This window comes from Arachis duranensis, chromosome 8 (assembly GCF_000817695.3).
Source record: "Arachis duranensis cultivar V14167 chromosome 8, aradu.V14167.gnm2.J7QH, whole genome shotgun sequence".
Taxonomy (NCBI): Eukaryota; Viridiplantae; Streptophyta; class Magnoliopsida; order Fabales; family Fabaceae; genus Arachis; species Arachis duranensis.
The window spans coordinates 7,696,044-7,716,960 of NC_029779.3; the positions used below are offsets into that span (position 1 = coordinate 7,696,044).

The 20,917-nt window shown below is 33.3% G+C and overlaps 2 protein-coding genes across 2 annotated transcripts; one reads left to right on the forward strand and one right to left on the reverse strand.

Annotated features, from left to right (window-relative positions):
- Window positions 1-416: 416 nt before the first annotated feature.
- Window positions 417-8,213, forward strand: LOC107460503 (histone-lysine N-methyltransferase ATX4). Its single transcript, XM_016078867.3, has 23 exons — window positions 417-2,024; window positions 2,137-2,192; window positions 2,284-2,497; window positions 2,732-2,851; window positions 2,991-3,059; window positions 3,162-3,230; window positions 3,336-3,427; window positions 3,645-3,740; window positions 4,060-4,195; window positions 4,334-4,436; window positions 4,537-4,636; window positions 4,872-4,996; window positions 5,198-5,343; window positions 5,530-5,634; window positions 5,804-5,868; window positions 5,948-6,158; window positions 6,372-6,458; window positions 6,535-6,591; window positions 6,685-6,774; window positions 7,102-7,188; window positions 7,292-7,366; window positions 7,458-7,558; window positions 7,735-8,213. The coding sequence occupies exons 1-23, from the start codon at window positions 1,098-1,100 to the stop codon at window positions 7,823-7,825; spliced, it is 3,222 nt and encodes a 1,073-aa protein (XP_015934353.1). The 5' UTR covers window positions 417-1,097; the 3' UTR covers window positions 7,826-8,213.
- Window positions 8,214-9,439: 1,226 nt separating this feature from the next.
- On the reverse strand, window positions 9,440-14,217 carry LOC107460509 (probable plastid-lipid-associated protein 14, chloroplastic). The gene is made up of 14 exons (XM_016078876.3): window positions 14,050-14,217; window positions 13,209-13,535; window positions 13,070-13,113; window positions 12,908-12,986; window positions 12,712-12,828; window positions 12,425-12,607; window positions 12,251-12,337; window positions 11,870-11,973; window positions 11,703-11,790; window positions 11,318-11,398; window positions 11,151-11,227; window positions 10,802-10,937; window positions 10,589-10,651; window positions 9,440-10,353 (listed from the first exon to the last, which is right to left on the reverse strand). The coding sequence occupies exons 2-14, from the start codon at window positions 13,518-13,520 to the stop codon at window positions 9,697-9,699; spliced, it is 2,028 nt and encodes a 675-aa protein (XP_015934362.1). The 5' UTR covers window positions 13,521-13,535; window positions 14,050-14,217; the 3' UTR covers window positions 9,440-9,696.
- Between the last annotated feature and the right edge of the window lie 6,700 nt (window positions 14,218-20,917).

Below are 20,917 nucleotides of genomic sequence, written 5' to 3' on the forward strand. Positions count from 1 at the left end.
TTTCCTTAAATATCTCAAAAAATCCCATAACCAAAATATTCATTATTCAAATCCAAGGCATGAAGTGAACACAACAATAGTAGTAAAAAATCATAGGACAAAAACTCATGACAACAACAACGTTAACAAAAAGAGACGTGTCTCAAATATATAGACAAGTTATAAATGACGGCGCACACACATTATATAAACTCCAAATTTCTTGGAACAAATTTCAGCGGTGTCATTGTGTGTGTTTTGTTCACTCATATACAAACACGCCATATCCATTGCAAGTTTGAAGCTTTTTGCATTAAAGCTTTTAGAACTTGGTATAATGATGACACCCCTGAAACCCGGCCCAAGATGCCGAACCAGAATGCCATGACCAAGGAAGAAGAAATTGCGGTACCCACCACACGCAAAAAGCGCAAGTTAGCAACCACCTAGTTGCATTCTATAACAAACAAGATAACGCTCAAGAATTCTCTTTCTCTCTCTTAAGTCTTACTCTGTCACCTCTTCCTTTCTCTCTCTAAAAACAACTTCTTCCTTAGTATTACTTACAACACCTCCTTATCCAATCCCATGTTACAATCTCTTTTGTTCAGTCCCATAAAAATTACAAATTACATTGTAATCCGTCCGAGGATTCTTCCTTTCACAAAAATAATAAAACTTTTCCTGTTTCTCTCTCTTCTCTCTGTCTTCTTAGGCAGTTGGTGAGAGAGAAAGAGAGATAGAGAGAGAGAGGTCTTACCGAAAACAAGATCCCTTTTGTCACAGTCTCTCTGCTCATTCGATCTTCCTCGATCAAATTCTTCAACGACGTTCTTAAACTCAAATTCCTTCCCTTTCTGACACCCTTTTATCTTCACTTTCCATTCCACTGCTCAGAATCTCGACTTGCGCAAGCTTCGTGTTCTTCCTTTCTTGCTCTGTTTTTTTTCCTTCGAATACCAATTCGGAGATTAGGGTTTACGTGCCGTCCTCATCGCAGTGCCTCAAGTCCGAAAATTCTCTTTCTGGGGTTATTTAAGTTCGATTTTTAAGGCCACCCGAGACTCCAATTGAATGCGGTGATCGTTCCCTCAACGAGAAGAGAAGAGAACAAGAGAATGATCATAAAGCGGAACCTGAAATCCCAAATGCCGAGTCTGAAACGGTGCAGACTCAGTGACTCGGTTGGGAAGAACGACGAGTGCTCTGAAACTCGGAAGAAGAGGAAGAAGACCAACAGCAACGGATACTACCCTCTGAACCTCCTCGGTGACGTCGCCGCCGGCGTGATTCCGATGAGTTTACACGGCCTGCTGAGCGCCGCCGGTGTGTCGGAGAAGGGATTCTCCGCTTCGTGGTGCACTGAAGTCTCATGCTCCCCTAGCGGCGAGGTGGATTCGACAAACGAAGGAGGAGGTGGCGGAGTTGGAAACGGTGTCCTTCGTGTCAATAGGAACCGTGCCGGCGGTGAGGTTCAGCGGCCGGCACTGGTTCGAACCTCACGGGGGCGCGTGCAGGTGCTTCCTTCGAGGTTCAACGACTCTGTTATTGATAATTGGAGGAAGGAGAGTAAGAATAACCATGGCAGCTTACGTGATTGCGATTTCGATGATGAAGAATACGAATGCAAGCATGAGAGGTTAAGGTTCAAGGCACCAAAGAATGGGAGGAAATTGAGGAACGATGAAAAAACAGGTCACAAGCATCGAAAGTACCCGGCATTGTGTGATGTTGGAGAGTTAATGAGGGATTGCAAGGATTTTGGTTCGAAGCGGCGTGACAGCGTTTTGGTTGAGGATGAAAATGGGAGGTTTGTGGAGGTGGAAGGAGTTGAGCTAATGGGGAGTAAGAGTGAAGGGCAATATGGTCCAGAAGATTTTTATGCTGGTGATATAGTGTGGGCAAAAGCTGGGAAAAAGGAACCTTTTTGGCCAGCCATTGTGATTGATCCTATGACTCAGGCACCTGAGCTTGTGCTCCGGTCTTGTATAGCTGATGCAGTTTGTGTCATGTTCCTTGGTTATGCTGGGAACCAAAGCCAAAGGGTGTGTGTGAATTGTGAATTATGAACTATGAATCAATGAAGTACCTTATATGTAGATTTTTAGTTAATCTGGAAATTGTTGACTATTAATATTGTTGGTGTTTTTTGAGCAGGACTATGCATGGGTGAAGCATGGAATGATTTTTCCATTTATGGATTTTGTAGACAGGTACGGAGTTGTTGTCATTTTTTTTTTTGGGTTTTCCTGTTGTGGGAGAATCTTTGCTTACTAGGCATGATATGATGCTTGCTTGGTTCAGGTTTCAGGGGCAGTCTGAACTTAGTTCCTATGATTCTTCTGATTTCCAAACGGCAATAGAGGAGGCATTCTTAGCAGACCAGGGCTTCACAGAGAAGTTGATAGCTGATATAAATGCAGCAGCCAGTAATGCCGGATTTGATGATACTCTTCTCAGAGCCCTTCATAGGGTCACTGGTTCAAACCAGTATGCAGGGTATCACTTTCTGAATCAGGTGAGCAGAAACTAATAATATTAACTTAGTTTTCAACTAGAAATTGACATTCTTTAGTCTTTAATCCTTTTCTGGGCTGTAGACCGAAATTTGCTTCTTTTGCTTTGATTATGTAACCAACTAATCATTAGTCATAACCTTGTGCTCCATATTTCACTAAAGTGTAGGGGAGTGAGGAATGCTACTGAAGTTTGGTAAACTTTAAGTATTCATTGATTTGAATTGCCAATGCAGGATTTATTTGATAAGAAAGACACAAGACCCTGTGAAGCCTGTGGATTGCACCTTCCTTTGACAAAGAAATTGAAGGATTTGGCTCTGAATGGCAAATTCCTGTGTAAAACATGTGCTAGGGTTTGTATATTTTGTCATTTCTTCTTCTCACAATTGATGTTTAAATCTGCTATGAAACATGGAAATTGAAGTTCTGTATTTGTTTAAAAAATTGTATATTTTGTGGTCTTTGAAGTCCGTATTTATTTATTTATTGCAGTTAACAAAATCAAATCATTATTGTGGGATATGCAAGAAAGTTTGGAATCATTCAGATAGTGGAAGTTGGGTAAGCTAGTTGGATCCTAATCAGTCATTTTTTTCATCTAAAAAACTATTGGTTTGTAGTATTAATATTTTGTTTCCATTTATGGATTACCCACCAAATTAGGTTCGCTGTGATGGATGTAAGGTGTGGGTGCATGCAGAATGCGGCAAGATTTCTCGAAACCATTTCAAGGTTTGTCCGTTACTCGATATCTTAATATTGTCGTTTCTCAGCATGCAAAGCTCATAAAGTGCCATATTGGAATTTTGCTGATTGGGTATGTTCTGTTTTCCGAAGAATCTTGAGGGCACTGATTATTACTGCCCTACTTGCAAAGCCAAGTTTGATTTTGAGTTATCTGATCCTGAAAAACCACAGCCAAGAGTCAAGTAAGTCTACTACGATTCTGTTGTTGTTTGTTGTTTGTTGTTGTTGTTATCTCCTTCATCCCTGATTTCTTGCAAGGTTCACATGAATTTATCTATGGGATTCAATCACGTCTACCAATTTAGAAGTTCTTTATTTCTTCCCTAACCTGCTATTGGGGGGAAAATGTCTCATTTTTACTTTGTATTTTTTCTAACCATAATAGAGGCTTTGGTTCAGATCGAACAAAAACAATGGGCAGCTAGGAGGGCTTCCAAATAAGGTCACCGTTCTCTGCAATGGCGTGGAAGGCATATATTTTTCAAGCCTTCACTTGTAAGCATCACTTGTTCATATGTATATGTCCTCTGTTATAATTTTTTTTTTTTTTAAATATCTGTAGCTAATTACTACGTAAAACTTCTTATTTGTGAGGTGCGGCAAGTGATAATACATTCATGCCTTTTTCTTTTTCTTGATTGTCAATTAATATTTTGCACATATTTTCTAATAGCTAATGCAACTTATCTCTCAAGCTTCATTAGTGGATTTCAAACTCATTGATGTTAATTTTGAATCTGCTGTTGCTATTACTTCTGTATGTAAAATGATTCATTTATTGCTTTTGAGTTATATACACTTTCCTCTACTTCAGAGTTGTTTGCAAGTGTGGTTTTTGTGGGACTGAAAAACAAGCACTCAGTGACTGGGAACGACACACAGGTTCTAAATTAAGAAACTGGAAAACAAGTATTAGGGTCAAAGACTCCATGTTACCACTTGAACAGTGGGTATGTATATAACTATTATTTTATTCCTTTTTGTTTGTATAACTACCTATTTTCTGTTACTTTGTTAAACTACTGTTTAAGTGTCTAACCATTCTCTTTTGAAACTAGTAACTGATGCTATGATATTTCACTTCTCAGATGCTGCAATTGGCTGAGGTCCATGCTAATGCTCAAGTTTCTGTCAAACCTAAAAAGCCTTCTCTAAAAGAGAGGAAGCAGAAGTTGCTTGCCTTCTTGCAAGGTACTCTTTTACTCACTTTTTCTGTGCAACTTAATGGTACATTGATAATGAGCTAGTTTCTGGTAATGATGATGGTGCTACATACTATTTTCTCTGGCAGAGAAGTATGAACCTGTTTATGCTAAATGGACGACAGAACGATGTGCTGTTTGCAGATGGGTTGAGGACTGGGACTACAACAAAATTATCATTTGCATCCGGTAATATATGTTTTTCAGTACATCAATTGTTACTTTATTATCAATGTTAAACCCTTAAAAGACATAGGGGTTGGAAGACACTGCTGGATTATGCTTTGGTTTTTGGCATTTCAGAATTATACACCTTCCCTTGTTATGCTTCCTTGATCTATTGTCAGAAACTTATTTTTGTGATTGCTGTGTTATTGCTATATTGCATTGTCAGTAATATACAAATTCACTATATATTTTACAGATGCCAAATAGCTGTTCATCAAGAATGCTATGGAGCAAGAAATGTTCAAGACTTCACGTCTTGGGTCTGTAAAGCTTGTGAGACACCTAACATCAAGCGCGAGTGTTGTCTTTGTCCTGTCAAAGGTATGTCTTCCACAAAAAACAATGATATTTATAAATTTATCACATTTTATTTGTTTGAGTATGCTGTAGAACCACTTCCTGAATCCTTTTAGTCTTTTACCTTGGATTCTAGCATATGTACATATGCATATAATTGAGTTTGATTCCTTTGACATTATAGTTGCCTGTGATTCAATGTGCTTTCTTATTTTTGGACCCCAGGCGGTGCTTTGAAGCCAACCGATATTGACTCGTTATGGGTGCATGTCACCTGTGCTTGGTTTCGACCTGAAGTCTCTTTTCCCAGTGACGAGAAGATGGAGCCTGCTTTGGGTATTCTGAGTATTCCATCAAATTCTTTTGTGAAGGTGAGGTATCTGCTGCATTTACAAAATGTTATGTCTATCTGCAAATCAACATATATAGGGGACCAAAGAAAAAATCACTTTATGGCGTTGGTCTTTAACAATTGAGGCTTGAAAAAAAAAATCTTAATATGTTATAATATTTATGTCTCTTGGTCCAGTCTAATAAGATTGTTACTTCAACTTCAGATTTGTGTTATTTGCAAGCAAATTCATGGTTCATGTACACAATGTTGCAAGTGTTCCACTTATTTCCATGCCATGTGTGCATCAAGGGCTGGTTACCGAATGGAGGTAAGGATTCACTAAGATTGAATTGGTTTGTTTAATAGCATATTGTAGCACTAACCATATATTTTGATGACTGATTAAAGATTTACTCAACAGTTATATGCATATATAACGTGCATCAATTGTTCTTGACGTTGCAATATTTTATTGAATATCTTCTCCTTCATTGCAGTTGCATATTTCTGAGAAAAATGGTAAGCAGACAACAAGAATGGTCTCTTATTGTGCTTACCACAGGTAAACCATCCTCCACACAACTTAATCTGAATATTATTTTCAGGTTTTGATCTTAATGATGACAAATTTTTTCTTGCAGGGCCCCCAATCCTGATACTGTTTTAATCATGCAAACCCCTCTTGGGGTCATTTCAACCAAGAACCTTCTCCAAACTAAGAGAAAAACCGGATCAAGGTTAATTGCTTCAAACAGAGTAAAGCAAGAACATCCTCCCATTGATAACACCGAGAACGAGCCGTTATCTGCCGCTAGGTGTCGTATCTTTCAAAGGACAAATCCAACAATAAAGGTAGCTTGGAGAATCATTGTTAATGGTGAAAAAAGTTCATAAGAAAACCAACTATTACAATAACATGATTAACATGCTTCTTGCTTTAATTACTTTGCTTCTATGTTCATAGTGTAGGTTATGTTATCAACTATTGCCTTTATTCTTTTCATTTATTTTGCATTTATTCTTTTCATTTATTTTGCATCTTTAAAATTTTCACATTTTTCTTAGAGAGCGGCAGAGGAAACCGTTCCGCATAGGGTTGGAGGACATCGCTGTCACGCTTTAGATGCGATACAGAAACTAAATACATACAGAGTAAGGCTTCTATCTTGAAAATTAGATGGGATATCTCTTTCTTTCTTTTCAGTTTTCACACCCTTTTCCCTCACAGGCAGTAGAGGAACCTCCAACATTTTCTTCCTTTAGAGAACGCCTTCGCCACTTACAGGTAACTAGCTGTTCTCTTTCTTCTTGTGGATTATTTATTTCCTCTCTGATCCATGTTCTAACTTCTTATTTTCGGACACCAATATGATTCCAGAAAACGGAAAACGAACGAGTTTGCTTTGGTAGATCAGGCATTCATGGATGGGGCCTCTTTGCACGCAGAAATATTCAAGAAGGAGAAATGGTATAATCATAAGTGATATATTTTTTGTATTATTTATTTTTATATAATTTTGAACAACCATGAAGTTTTGGGAACCCTCCTAGAAGACCAACTTTGTGACCTTTCCCCATTTCCATAAATGTTTCTCTTGATGCCACTCCTACTAGTTGAGATACATTGAACAATATCTTAACAAATCTTTGGCTTGTCTAATTGGTTTCACGTTGTTAAAAAAAAAAGAGTAAGAAAAATTGCAAGTTTGACAAATTTTAATTGCCATATTCCATCCTCTCTTTCCTTGAACAATTTGCAACAACAACAAACTCATGCTTTCATGTTCACATGTAGGTTCTTGAATATCGTGGAGAACAAGTGCGAGGCAGCATTGCAGATTTGAGGGAGGCGCGCTATCGGTCCGAAGGGAAAGATTGCTATGTGAGTGAATTCTTCCTCTTTCATTTGCCTACGAAATTTTTTTTTATCAACAATTCATTATTCATATTTGTTCTTAATTGTCTTGATCTCTTATTTTATGCAGCTGTTTAAGATAAGTGAAGAAGTGGTGGTAGATGCCACTGATAAAGGGAATATAGCCCGGCTAATCAATCATTCTGTGAGTAAACCTAAGCTTGAATCAATTTTTATACAACATTAATCTCCCTCATTAATGGATATTCATCTTACTATTCTTTGGTTTCGTTCAGTGTATGCCAAATTGCTACGCAAGGATCATGAGCGTTGGTGACGATGAGAGCCGGATCGTACTCATTGCTAAGACAAACGTATCTACCGGCGACGAGTTAACGTATATATCGATCCGTTCCATTTTTATCTCTGTAATTCATACATATAATTATTAGGCTAGATTGCATACTTTACACCCTTTTCTACACTATGCGTTATCTATACCAAACTGCCTTTTTATTCATCCATATATCCCATTTTGTTTTAAGTTGATGTTTGGTTGATTGTTTTGTGCAGATATGACTACTTATTTGATCCTGACGAGCCTGATGAATTTAAGGTCCCATGTCTATGTAAAGCTCCAAATTGTCGAAAATTCATGAATTAGAAAAAAGGATTATACAAATGAAGACATGAAGAAGATGACATGACAGAAAGCATTGTTTCTTCTCCGCAAGGAGCACTAACCAATCCCTCTTACACCGGGGAACTCACAGTTACTCAACACCAAAAGCTGTAATTTTTTATTTTATTAAATCAAAGACATAAGGAAAGAAAAATGATAGTGAGAAAAAAAGTAGTTGTTTTTCTCTTTTCCCCTCTCTTAGTAGTTAGTAGTGTTTTTTTTTTTCCTAATGTCCTAATAATAAAAGCCACAGATTTTTTCCTAGCACCTGCCATCTTGTAAATATGACCAGATATTACTTATTATCTTCTTAAATTTAATTTAATGTTAACCAATTTCTTCTCGGTGTATATTACAAGATGGTTTCCTATTAATCCAAATAGAAAATTTTATATATTAGTAAGGATATGAGATTGAATCATCAGTATTCTTAAATAGAAAGATAAATTAAAAAAAAGGATTTTGTAAATTTTATTAGAAGTTTATGGCATTTATAAAAGATTTTATAAGTTTTAAAATACTTATGTATCATATTGTTAAAAAGAAACATGGAATGACAAAAACTGACCACGTTGGGGTAGAAGCTACGGAAGTTATAATCTAAGCTGAGCAACCCTTCCCTAAGAATTTCAATGGAAGAATTACCTTGTAAAACACTTCGGAGTTCGGAATCTCAGATTTACTAATCATTATTTATTTTGGTGGTGATAATTGGCAGAGTTTAAAACACTATAATTTTATTTCACAATTCGAAGCAATCTCGCAACATAATAATCGTTTCAATCACCACATAGTTAATTTTTTGAATTAGGTGATTATGATAATGGAGGAAATCTTTTGTTGTTCAATAAAATTGCAAGATAAAATAAAGTCTTAAAAAATCTATAAGGGTACCATGGATTTAAAGAGAAACATGAAAATCTATTAGGGTTAGGTCTTTCGCCCTTCTCCAACATGAAATAAAACGTGATGTTATTATTGGACACACAAAAAAGGGGTTTCAACTTTCAACTTCTCAGTTCTCACATGTTTTTCAATCTAACCATTTCTCTTGTTTGTCAGAATAATACGAGGGTTCAATTTATGGAAAAGGCCATTATTTAAAACTTGATGACTGGTCTTAATATTAATAGTTAGGATATTTTGATTAAAAAATAGCTTCAAAATAATATTATTTATTAATACCTGGGAAACATTTCTGTAGCGGCCATATTATATTATGGAAAAGATTATTATATGAGTAAAAAAGGTTTACATTTACCAAATATATAATATGTTAATGCTTTTTATTCTGGGTGAAACTTATCACATGTACAGTTTCGGTGACCGGTTTTGTTTCAAAAAGACAAACACTTCAAATGATGAAAGTAGACATGGTAAAGTTTTCTATGATTGACCTTTCTTTTTTTTGTTTCAGTAATATGAACTTTTTGTTTTTATCAGTAATACGAGTATCATTTTAGTAATTAACTCTGTTATATAACAAAACAAGCAAATCCATCAAGTACTTTTAACATTATTGAATGACAATTCCTCTTTTTTTCCTTATCTATGTTGGTTTGGTTGCTAGGGACTCTGAATGTAGTAAACTAGTAATTGATTCTTCAATTATTTCATATTTATCATCATCAAGTACTTTTTAAGTTTTAACAATTCCTTATCTAAAAGGCTAAACTGTGATAATAAATAATAGCTAACTTGACTAAAATTATTCTACATGTAAAGACCAATCATATAGAGGAAACAATTATATATGGACAATACGTTTCAGAAGATCACAATGGACTATTCTATAAACTGAAAAGAAGCTATATACATAAATCATAATGATGAATCTGCTGCTATATTAACATCTAATGAGAATTATTCTTATCTACAAAAGACCTTGAAAATAGGAGTGCTGATCCATTAACCCCACGAAGCACAAGCATCCTGGAGTCCACATAAGTTCCACAGACAACCTTAGACAAATCAAACATTTCTGGTGGGATTTGTGTTCTTAGTTCTTGAAGCACATTTCGTGCCATATCAATGTCTCTATTTAATGGATCGTCAAGATTCATAGTCACATCAACGTCACTTGAAGTAAGCTTTGCTGCAGGAAGACTTGATGGAAACTCCTTGAATGGTGTTATTTTTTGCCATTTTTTGCCGGTGAATTTCTGAGCTAAAGCCTCCTCACTACCAAAAGGGCCAAAAAAGAACTTCTTCTCTGTTGTCTGGTCTTGCTTCAGATATAACCGTCTCCCAGCTCTTAGCATAAATGAAGAATTCACCTGTAATCTCCCGGTTTTGCCAGCTTTGTCGTGCGGCCAGTCCTGGCCAATCATGACGGAGAAACTAATGTCAGAGACAAAAGAAAGATTGGCCTTCATCTTTGATTCTCTTGTCACCGTTAAATGCACATCTCCGATGAGTACACGGGCAGGAGGTTGGCGAAGGGTCAGTCCTACATGCCTCCCAGTGCAGTACAATAGACGCCATTTGCCTGGAAGCAGCTCCAGCCAGTTCTACTCAAATGAATAGTTAGCCTTTAGCATAATATATATATATACAAAATCCATGACAAGTTTTAGGTTCTCCTGATTTCAACCCTCCAATTAATTGGATCATTCGGCAATGCCAAATGGTGGAGGCTACTTAATTGGATCATTTGCTTTTGGGGTTGGGGAGTAAATTAAAATGCAGGAAAGAACGCTGAAGAGTAGAAATATACAAAAAAAGGTTATTAACCACAGAATTTACCTTCGGCTTTGGATGAGGATTCAACATCTCCATTAAGTCAATGAAGTGGGCAAGTCTACTACGCTAAAAATAAAAACATTGAAACACATGTAAGTTGACTCCGTAGACATAACACCAATAACAATAAAAACTCTTTTATAGTTGTACAAGGATCCAAATATTCACTATTCGGGTAAAAAGGAGAAAAAGTTGCATGTCTCATTGCATGAATACCTGAGGCTGACGATAAATGTATTCCTCACTGATACGCATTGCAGTAGAACCTAGGCCCCATCGGATAATGTCCATTGACGGAACTACACGCCATCTTGGACCACAAAGAAATGGGTGTCTTAGAGCATGCAAACAACTGTACCACAGTTAACATTATCCACATTAGAAGTAGTTTTAAACCAAGTTAAAATCAAACTACTAGCTCTATGAAAATGAAATTTATGTCTTCATGGCCCTACACTTTTCTATTATGAGGGTCTTGACATGTATGTCTCTGGTTCATGTCATACAGATTCAATAAAGATTTTAAATTGTCCAACATGGCAGAATTGTTGATTAAATTAATTACCTAATCCTTTGTGAAGGCTTGTTTGCAAGCAATAAAGACAAAAGGTGCCAACCAGCACCCCAGTTCCTATCAAGTATCTGCATCAAAACAATATTAGGAAGTCATCAGAAAACACAAAAAACAAGATTAAAACTTTAAACTAACATCACTAAAGAAGCATAATTTACTTGTAAGCCAGCATTTCCATTTGGGGAACTTCTGCCGAGGATTTCTAACATAAGTTCTCGCAAACATGAAGGATCATATCCCTAAAATTCAAAAGATACATATCACGAACTGTTAAATTGAGAGGTACACCAGTACTAGTTTTCTTATTGATTTTTTATTAACCTTCCAACCACCACTAAGTTTAACTAATGCACTATCTCCAAATTTCTAGTACAAAGGGCAAAAAGAAAAAGAAAAAGTTCTGTACATGTTAGTTTGAGGTAAGGTCGTTAGTTTTTTTTTTTTTTTAATTATTACTTCAAAAGAAAAGAAAAGGTTGAGCAATTTAGAATTGGTCAAGAACTTAAGATGATAAAATCAAATAAAAAGTTTAGCTTCCAATACCTTTGTGAGGAATAATTTGAACTTTGCAAAGATCGAAGGATCCATAAGCTCCCTCATCACCATTTTAGCCATTATGAAACCCATGCATCTATGCAACACAGATAATACAAATATTATATAGCTGAACACCATCCTTCACTAGCCCGTGAAAATCCCCCAAGGCCTACCTCATGTCAAATGCAATCATCATCTGCCGCCGGTCCATGTTGTCCATCGAATCATTATTTGAACCATCCTCATAAAAGTCGGCAGCATTTCCCAGTATACCTACCTGGTAAACAAACACTAAAGATAAATCAAACACATGAGGAAAGGTTAAAACAGATTCTACAGCATTTCCAATTTATTATAGCACAGGTGGTTAACCAAAATTGTTATAATATGATTATTTCCTGTGATTTGCAGTACAATAATTTACAAACTAGCTGCTAAAACAAAAATCTAGGACTATATGATGTATATAACATTCTTATTAGCAAACAGCAGAGCTAATTCACAAAACTACAGAAATGAATGAAGAAAGGATTCGTAACAATAATAATTCTTACTTTGATATGTCTGTCCACTGGGCTTATATGCACATTTTCTAGCCTCAACTCTGTATGGGCAAGACCATGACTATGCAGGTAATTTACCTAAAATATATTAACAATAGAGGAGAATATACAAAAAGTACTGTTTAGTAAAGATGCGTCCCATTCAAGAGAGTATAAAAATTGTACCCCAATTAGAAGATCCCTCATCAAGATCCGTATAAGTCGCAATTGCCTAGAAACAGCAGGACCTCCGGTTGTGTCTTCTCCAACCTTCCTAACAGACTCTTCATCCAGTGCAAGAGTGGCCTCTAAAGTTGGGAGCCAATCAGACTGCTGGAGCCAGTGCCTCAAGGAAAAACTACCATGATACTGCAACGAAAATTTATTAAAAATACTGAACGTTCAGTCTGCATTCTTGGGACAAGTGAAGAAATACTCAAACTAGTAAATAAATCTTAAAGACAAGGACCTACCCCATGGACTAGGATAAATGAACTACTACCACCATTTGCAGGCAAAGAGATGTACCCATGAACATGCATGGAGTAAGAATGATACAGAAGTTTTCGGCGAACCAGCTTCTTCAATACCTGGTAGACGCCACAAAAGAAAACTTAAGTACATAAGACATGCACGGATATATGATGAAACATAACCGTAATAAACTACCTCTATTGCTCGTTTGCCTCTACGCTGAGCTTGGGCACTGGAAAGCTGTCTAAGTACAACTCTTGTGTTATACAGAGGGCTGCAAAGGAAAATTAATGGATATAGATATCATCAAAACTAATCATATTCCCTTTCAGTGAAAGAAATAAAGAACAAACTTACCTACCGCTATCTTTCACCTTGGCTTCGAAAACCACCTCATCTGCCTACAATAGAATTCACAACAATCAGACCAGCTTGTGGGGGAAAAAGAGGGCATTCTGGTCAGGAAATAAGATAAAGGCATTTTCATATTTCATACCCGCCCACCAAGGCCGATGCTAACACGATCCAAAATCTTAAAGTCTGACATTTTGAATCGTATAACATGATCCAGCTCCTCCTCCTCCAAGCAAACTGATAATGCACTTTCTTCCTGTGACTCCATAGCAGATGCAGATGCAGCTTTCTTCAGTGATGAGCAGCATATTCCCTTGTGCCTCCTTCTCCTGACCAAATAAGAGCTCTGTCCAGTAAAACGCAGGGGTATATGTCCAATAAGTCTTGTCGACAAATTTCGAGCCGAATTACTCTCCAGAATTGGGTTAAACCCAGTTCCACAACAAAGTGCCATTGATCAAACCTATAACTGGATAGCAACAAAAAAACATGAGGGTATCCATCTACAAAACTTCAAATTAAATGTAACTAACATAAAAAGAACTAACTTTACAATTTACATCGTGTTTAACAGTCAAAAGATATAAACAAAGTTTACATTTCCCCGATTTGATAGAATAGTGACATAGAAAGAGACCAAATACTGCTCCATTTTGTACGAACATCAAAATTAGTTTCAACTTTCGATCTATTTCCAACATTTCAGGAGCTAAACTAAGATCTATTTCTTTTTGTTTGTTTCCGTCTCCAATGATGAAAGGTAGTTACGTGTACGTGTACAATTACAAGCAGTTAGCTACATCAAAGCAAGGAGTTGGTGAATTTTAACTACTTCAGATTGAAATTCAAGTTGTTGAACATTAAGATCATAAGTTCGTAACAGAATCACCAATCATATGGAGTACTAACAAGTTTAAAAAAATGAAATAGACGAAAAAAGAAAAAGGAAAAGGAGGAAGGAGAAAATCAGGAAGTTAGTTTACCAGAAAGAAGAATGAATTGAAGCCCAAGAAGAAGAAGACGGTAAATGAATTCATAGATATAGAGAGGGAGGCGCGTGGGGATTGCGTGCGACGGAACGCTGAAAACGTTCTGCCACGAGTTTATCGCATGTCAACGTCTGCCTCCCCAAATATCTCTCCATCCATTTTATCGAGCTAACGATGTATAATAAAATGGTTATTAAAATTTATTAGGATAGAATGTAAATATAAATCATTAATTTTAGTATAAAAATAATATTTTTATTTTATTATTATTATTATTGATATTTATTTAAATTAAAATTAAAATTTTAATTTAAGTGAACGAGTAATAACATAAAATAGGAATAGAATTTAGATTTCATCTTAATTTTATTTAAAAGTTTAAATTTTTCTAAAATTTAATTCTACCTTATTCTATCTCATATTGAGAATTGTTTAATCTTAACTCTCTGTATTTCTATATCTAACTATATTGGCATTTTTTTAATTAAATATAATATTTATAAACATACTTAGCAAGTTTTAAAAGTAATTTTTTTGAGTTTTTGATTTATGAAAAATAGTAGTATTAATATCTGATATAATTGTCAAGATCAAATTGTACCTTTTTAAAAAATTATTTATAAATTTAATTAAAAAAATAATTTTTTTATAATACTATTATTTTTTATCACATTTCTATAAAATAAATATTTTTAAAAATAAAAATTTAAACACAAAATAATTTATTTATAAACTATTTTTAGTATAATTATTTATTATTTAAAACATATTATTAACAAATTTAATTAAACTATTTATTCAAATTAAATCTAAGTATAAATCTGTCTCCGATCATTATTCGTAGCTTAATTTGCTCTCCTTTTAACTATCAAATTGTTAATTGTTAATCTTATCGGAACAAATTGAATCGAATTACATACCCAAAATATAATTAATCTTGCCCGCTCTGGTAATTACATGACCGAACAGGGGACGATGACAAAAAATGAATTCACCACGTTTGTGGATCAAATTCATTTGATATACATATAACGACATATTTGAGGTCCATTTGGCGAAATGATCAAGGCACAGTTTCCTATGGTAATCCATACTTTTTTTTTGCTACGGTATTTCTAATTCAATAAATCGAGGATGAATTTAATTATATTTAAAAGTTTGTTAGTAATCAATAAATTTTTGTATGTATAAAATAAAATTTAAATTTTTAATATTTATTTAAATAGACGAATAAATTGACTATTCAACTAATTTAAATTAGTTAATAACCCATATTTTGTAATTGTATCTCATTACTTATACATCCCATTATAAAATATATTTTTTTAAGTTTTTTAATAACTGCTAAATAGTGTTTATCTAATTTTAGTTACAAATTAATTTTTTATATATTATTTAATTATAAAATTTATTTTTTATTTTATAAATTATTATTTTATCATTCATCTATTATGTTTATTAATAATAAAAAACAAAAACAATAATGAATTAGATCTTTCATTAATTATAATAATTTTTTTGGCCACCCTAATCGATTAAAATTTTATCTTTGATCCGTTACATCCATATAGGATTGTGAAATCGTGTTTCTTAGAAAATCAATCGATTGGAATTTAAGTTTTCACAAAATAATCGATTGAATGTTGGACAACAGTATAATTTTTTCAAATACCAATCGATTGTAACTTTTACACAATTGATTGAACGATGCTTAAAATATGGGTTTTTTTCTAATTCAATTGTTGTTCACGTTACCCAATCAATTGAAAGCTTCAAAGCAATATGAGGTCTCACAATTCAATTGATTGGTTGTGTTACTCAATTGATTTAAGTATTCAAAACAATATAGATTTTCACAATTCAATCAATTGGTTGTGTTATCCAATGGATTGAATTGTGCATTACGTTATATGTTACGACATTCTCAATTTTCCTGCTCGTGTTTATAAATTATTATTTTATTATTCATCTATCTTATCTTTAAAATTCTATCTTCAATTTTTAAATTTTTATTTTGATTTAGATACTCTAATTTTATCTTTTCTTTAATATTAAGATTATAAATTGGTGAATAATCTATCATCAATTACTCAATCCTATAATTGGAATCGTTTATCAATCTCCTTGATTATCAAAAATTTCATTGTTTTTGTTCTAGTTATCCATCTACTTAATATCTTATTTTTTTTATTTTTTATCCATCTCTTTAATATCCAATATTTGTTCATCATTAATTGATGATTACAGTTGCAGTAATCAGTAAAGATCCAATCAATTTTTTTATTGTACTGTTCAAAAAACAATCCACTTGTTTTGATTACAAAATCAAGGTCAGTGAATAGAATCTCTAATTTTGTTATTCTTCGTTTCGATTCTTTATTCGTGAAATTGATTGTGTAATGAAAAAATATTTTTTTTATCTTTTAGTAATTCACAGATATTGAGAAATACTAAAAAATAAATAAATTTTATTATTTTTTATTATTAATTAACTAGTAATATTTAAAAATATGGACTTAAAATGTATTATTGGATTATTATAATAAAAAAATTATATAATTTATATTTTTGTTTTGTCATTGTGAGTCCCACTGTAATGAAGCTTATATTCTATGGTAAATCGAATTAGATAAATTCAATTTATGGAATAGGTTGAGCGTCATAGCAAATCGAATCAATTAGCATTTTATCAAATATCTAAATCGAAACAACTAGCTACGAATTATATCAGGGGTATTCACCTTTAAGCAAAAAAAAAATATTAAATATTTAACTACTAAGTCTAACAATTCAAACACTTCCATTAAATATATTTATTTGTGCTTTTTAGAAAAAAATTAAAAAATAGCAGCAATTTTTTAATATTTTTCTATTTTTTAATTTTCTTTTAAAATAAAAAAATGTACTAGTATATAGATTGTTATTAAATGATTGTTTTGTGCTTTCTCTCAATTTTTGTAGATTGTGAAATGTAAGACTTTAAATTTTTGCAAATTAAATAATTAGCTATTTATGAGCAGCTAATATATTATATTGAAATGTAGTTTTAAAAAAATTATTTTTAACAAAAATAATTAAATAAAATTTTATGATTGTTGAAGTTTAATTTAATTATTATTTATTTTACTAGTTTAAATTATTTATTAAAAACTATTTTAATAGATAAAAATTTAAATTAATTATTATTATTATTAAATTTTTTATTGGAGTTATAGGAAGAAATCCAAGGTAAGACTTGTTTCGGACTAAAGAGCTGAATTCATTGATCAAAGATAAAAAAGTACAAATGACAAGAACACTAAGAAAATAATAATAATAATAATAATAATAATAATAATAATAATAATTAATTTAAATTTTTATCTATTAAAATAGTTTTTAATAAATAATTTAAACTAGTAAAATAAGTAATAATTAAATTAAATTTCAATAATCATAAAATTCTATTTAATTATTTTTGTTAAAAATAATTTTCTTAAAACTACATTTTAATATAATATATTAGCTGCTCATAAATAGTTAATTATTTAATTTTCAAAAATTCAAGGTCTTACATTCTATCCCATTTATAAAAATTTTCGTCCTCGAAAATTGATACATTAAAATAAGTTTGAACTCTACAAAAAGGGGACTAAATTCATGAGAAAAGTACAAGCAACGTCAAGAATGAACACTCGAAAAGATTCAAGTGAACAGATAGGATCAGATAGGAAAAGAATCAAAACAAAGCTCTCTTCAAAGAAGATTCCAAAATAAGAACTTTCGAAAAAAGTACTAGAGATGATTTATCATATCGAAACAAGTTCGAAATTTTTATCGAGAGATTATCTCATTCATTTAAGGGAACACAAAGTCAAGGGTTGTAATCTGAGCAGCAAGCACATAAGTTTCAGGATGCGAAGCAGAAGGATCAATCGCATAACTAGCTTGCTACGAATCGTAACTCTAAATCGGTTAAGAATTAAGGATTATGCGTTGAATTAAAACAAACTCAATGGCAGATTGAAAGGTCAGAATTTATGAAGAAGTGTGCAAATAATGATAAAGATGGATTATCAAATCTGATTTGAAACAGGGGGCGGAAGAGATGACAAATAAATGAATAAACAGTATGCCTATCGTGTGGCACGATAAGAGTACATATTTTGGTGCAAACTAATCAAAGAAGAACATCTAACGTCTTTAAATACTTAAGAATCATTATTAATAGAAACCAAGTTCAAGCCAAATCAAAGAACACATGGTTCATAAAGAGGAATATGAGCAATATCAAGGATGAATATATCAAGTGAATAGTGGAAATTTCAATCGAGCAGAGATATGCAAGAGCAATAAAGAATGAAATATAGTCGAATCATATATAAAAAAAAAAATTTGAAGCAAGAAACTCCAATGCAAATGATAAAAGAGGAAAATAGAGCACTGAGTTACGCAGCACGAACAAAGATCATATTTTGAAATGGCATAAACCCTCAAAAGTAACCTCTAAAGTCCACAAACCTCGTGATTCACGTAATCTATTATTTCGATTTCATCTATGATAATCCATTAGTGTTTTCATATACATGAATCATTAATATTAAGTTGGCCAGACTTAAAACCATGAGAAATGCAACAGTCGACTAACAGCATTAATCAATAGACAATCATGCATCTGAAATTCAAACTCTTGTCATTAAGACAAGTCCTAATGCACGACAGACACTCAGAGTATGCAGTGAAGCATAGTCAGTCCATTCCCAAGGCTCTAACAGGAACGAACTGCTCTAATACCATAATGTAACACCCTAATTTTTAGCACGTCATGATCGTACCAAAAGTAAGGCGTTACGGACCTGATTTCCTTTATTATAAATTTACTATTGAGCCTTTACGTCGATATCGCGTTTTTGTTCTTAAGAAAATTTCAGAAAATAGATTTTAGTACTTAAAATCACATAACAAAAGGCCTTCGAATAACAATAATTACATAATTACTAATAATAATAGAGGTTATACGATTAAATTCAAAGTAAAACTCAAATACAATAGCTATCCCTCTGGATAAAATAAAACTTAAAGCAACAAGGGCGAGAGAACTCTATAAAAATAACAGGAATCACAAGTAAATCTACTAGTCGTCTGCATCTTCTAACTGAATCTTCGAACCTGTGTCACTGAAAGGGTGGAAGATTTTGGGGTGAGAACAAACCACACGTTCTCAGTAGGGAATGGGAATGCCGTAAAAGTAATGAATTTAATGCAAATAATTAACTTACTTAGTAAAACTATTTTGTTAACCCTTTGTAAATACTTTTATTTCTACTTTAGATAAATAATTACTTTTCTTTAAAATTTCTAAACTCAAAACAAATTTTAAATAAAAAAACTAGTCACATTTTCTGTCTCTCAGCCACATAGTTAATCCTCAGTCAAATGTCAACTCGTAATCACTTTAATACACTCACAAACAAATAGTGCAAGTAAGAGATTCAATTCAATGTACAAGCAAGTTACAACAAGACAAACAATACAATCACAAAGTAATAAAACAAGCAAGCGCAATCAAAGGCAAATGTGCAAACAACATGATGCATGTCTATCCCTAACGCAGGCCATGAGCTCATGTGTCGGTTGCCTACCCGCTCCCGACATTACCCGGGCACAAGTCCCAGATATGGCTTTCCAGATGCATCAGTGTGCTTATAAGTCACACTGATGCGGCCTAGCCGTACGACTTATAAGCACACTGATGCATCTGGAAAGCCATATCTGGGACTTGTGCCCGGGTAATGTCGGGAGCGGGTAGGCAACCGACACATGAGCTCATGGCCTGCGTTAGGGATAGACATGCATCATGTTGTTTGCACATTTGCCTTTGATTGCGCTTGCTTGTTTTATTACTTTGTGGTTGTATTGTTTGTCTTGTTGTGACTTGCTTGTACATTGAATTGAATCTCTTACTTGCACTATTTGTTTGTGAGTGTATTAAAGTGATTACGGGTTGACATTTGAATGAGGATTAACTATGTGGCTGAGAGACAGAAAATGTGACTAGTTTTTTTATTTAAAATTTGTTTTGAGTTTAGAAATTTTAAAGAAAAGTAATTATTTATCTAAAGTAGAAATAAAAGTATTTCCAAAGGGTTAATAAAATAGTTTTACTAAGTAAGTTAATTATTTGCATTAAATTCATTACTTTTACGGCATTCTCATTCCCTACTGAGAACGTGTGGTTTGTTCTCATCCCAAAATCTTCCACCCTTTCAGTGACATAGGTTCGAAGATTCAGTTAGAAGATGCAGACGACTAGTAGATTTACTTGTGATTCCTGTTATTTTTATAGAGTTCCCTCGCCCTTGTTGCTTTAAGTTTTATTTTATCCAGAGGGATAGGTATTGTATTTGAGTTTTACTTTGAATTTAATCGTATAACCTCTATTATTATTAGTAATTATGTGATTATTGTTATTCGAAGGCCTTTTGTTATGTGATTTTAAGTACTAAAATCTATTTTCTGAAATTTTCTTAAAAACGGAAACGCGATATCAACGTAAAGGCTCAATAGTAAATTTATAATAAAGGAAATCAGGTCCGTAACGCTTTACTTTTGGTACGATCATGACGTGCTAAAAGTTAGGGTGTTACATGAAACTTAATAGTTAAATCTTAATTAGTGTCACCAAATGCAGTAAGATGGTTATGTAGTGTAGATTAGTGTCAATGATGAGAACAAAGAAAAAAATACTAATTATACAAAGTTTTATTTAGTATTTGGAAGTGGTTTTGCGAGTTCATTAAGAATAATAATTTTGTATGTCTAACCATTTAATTTATAATATTTATTTTAATTTTTTTATTATTTATTGGTGAAGAGGACTGCT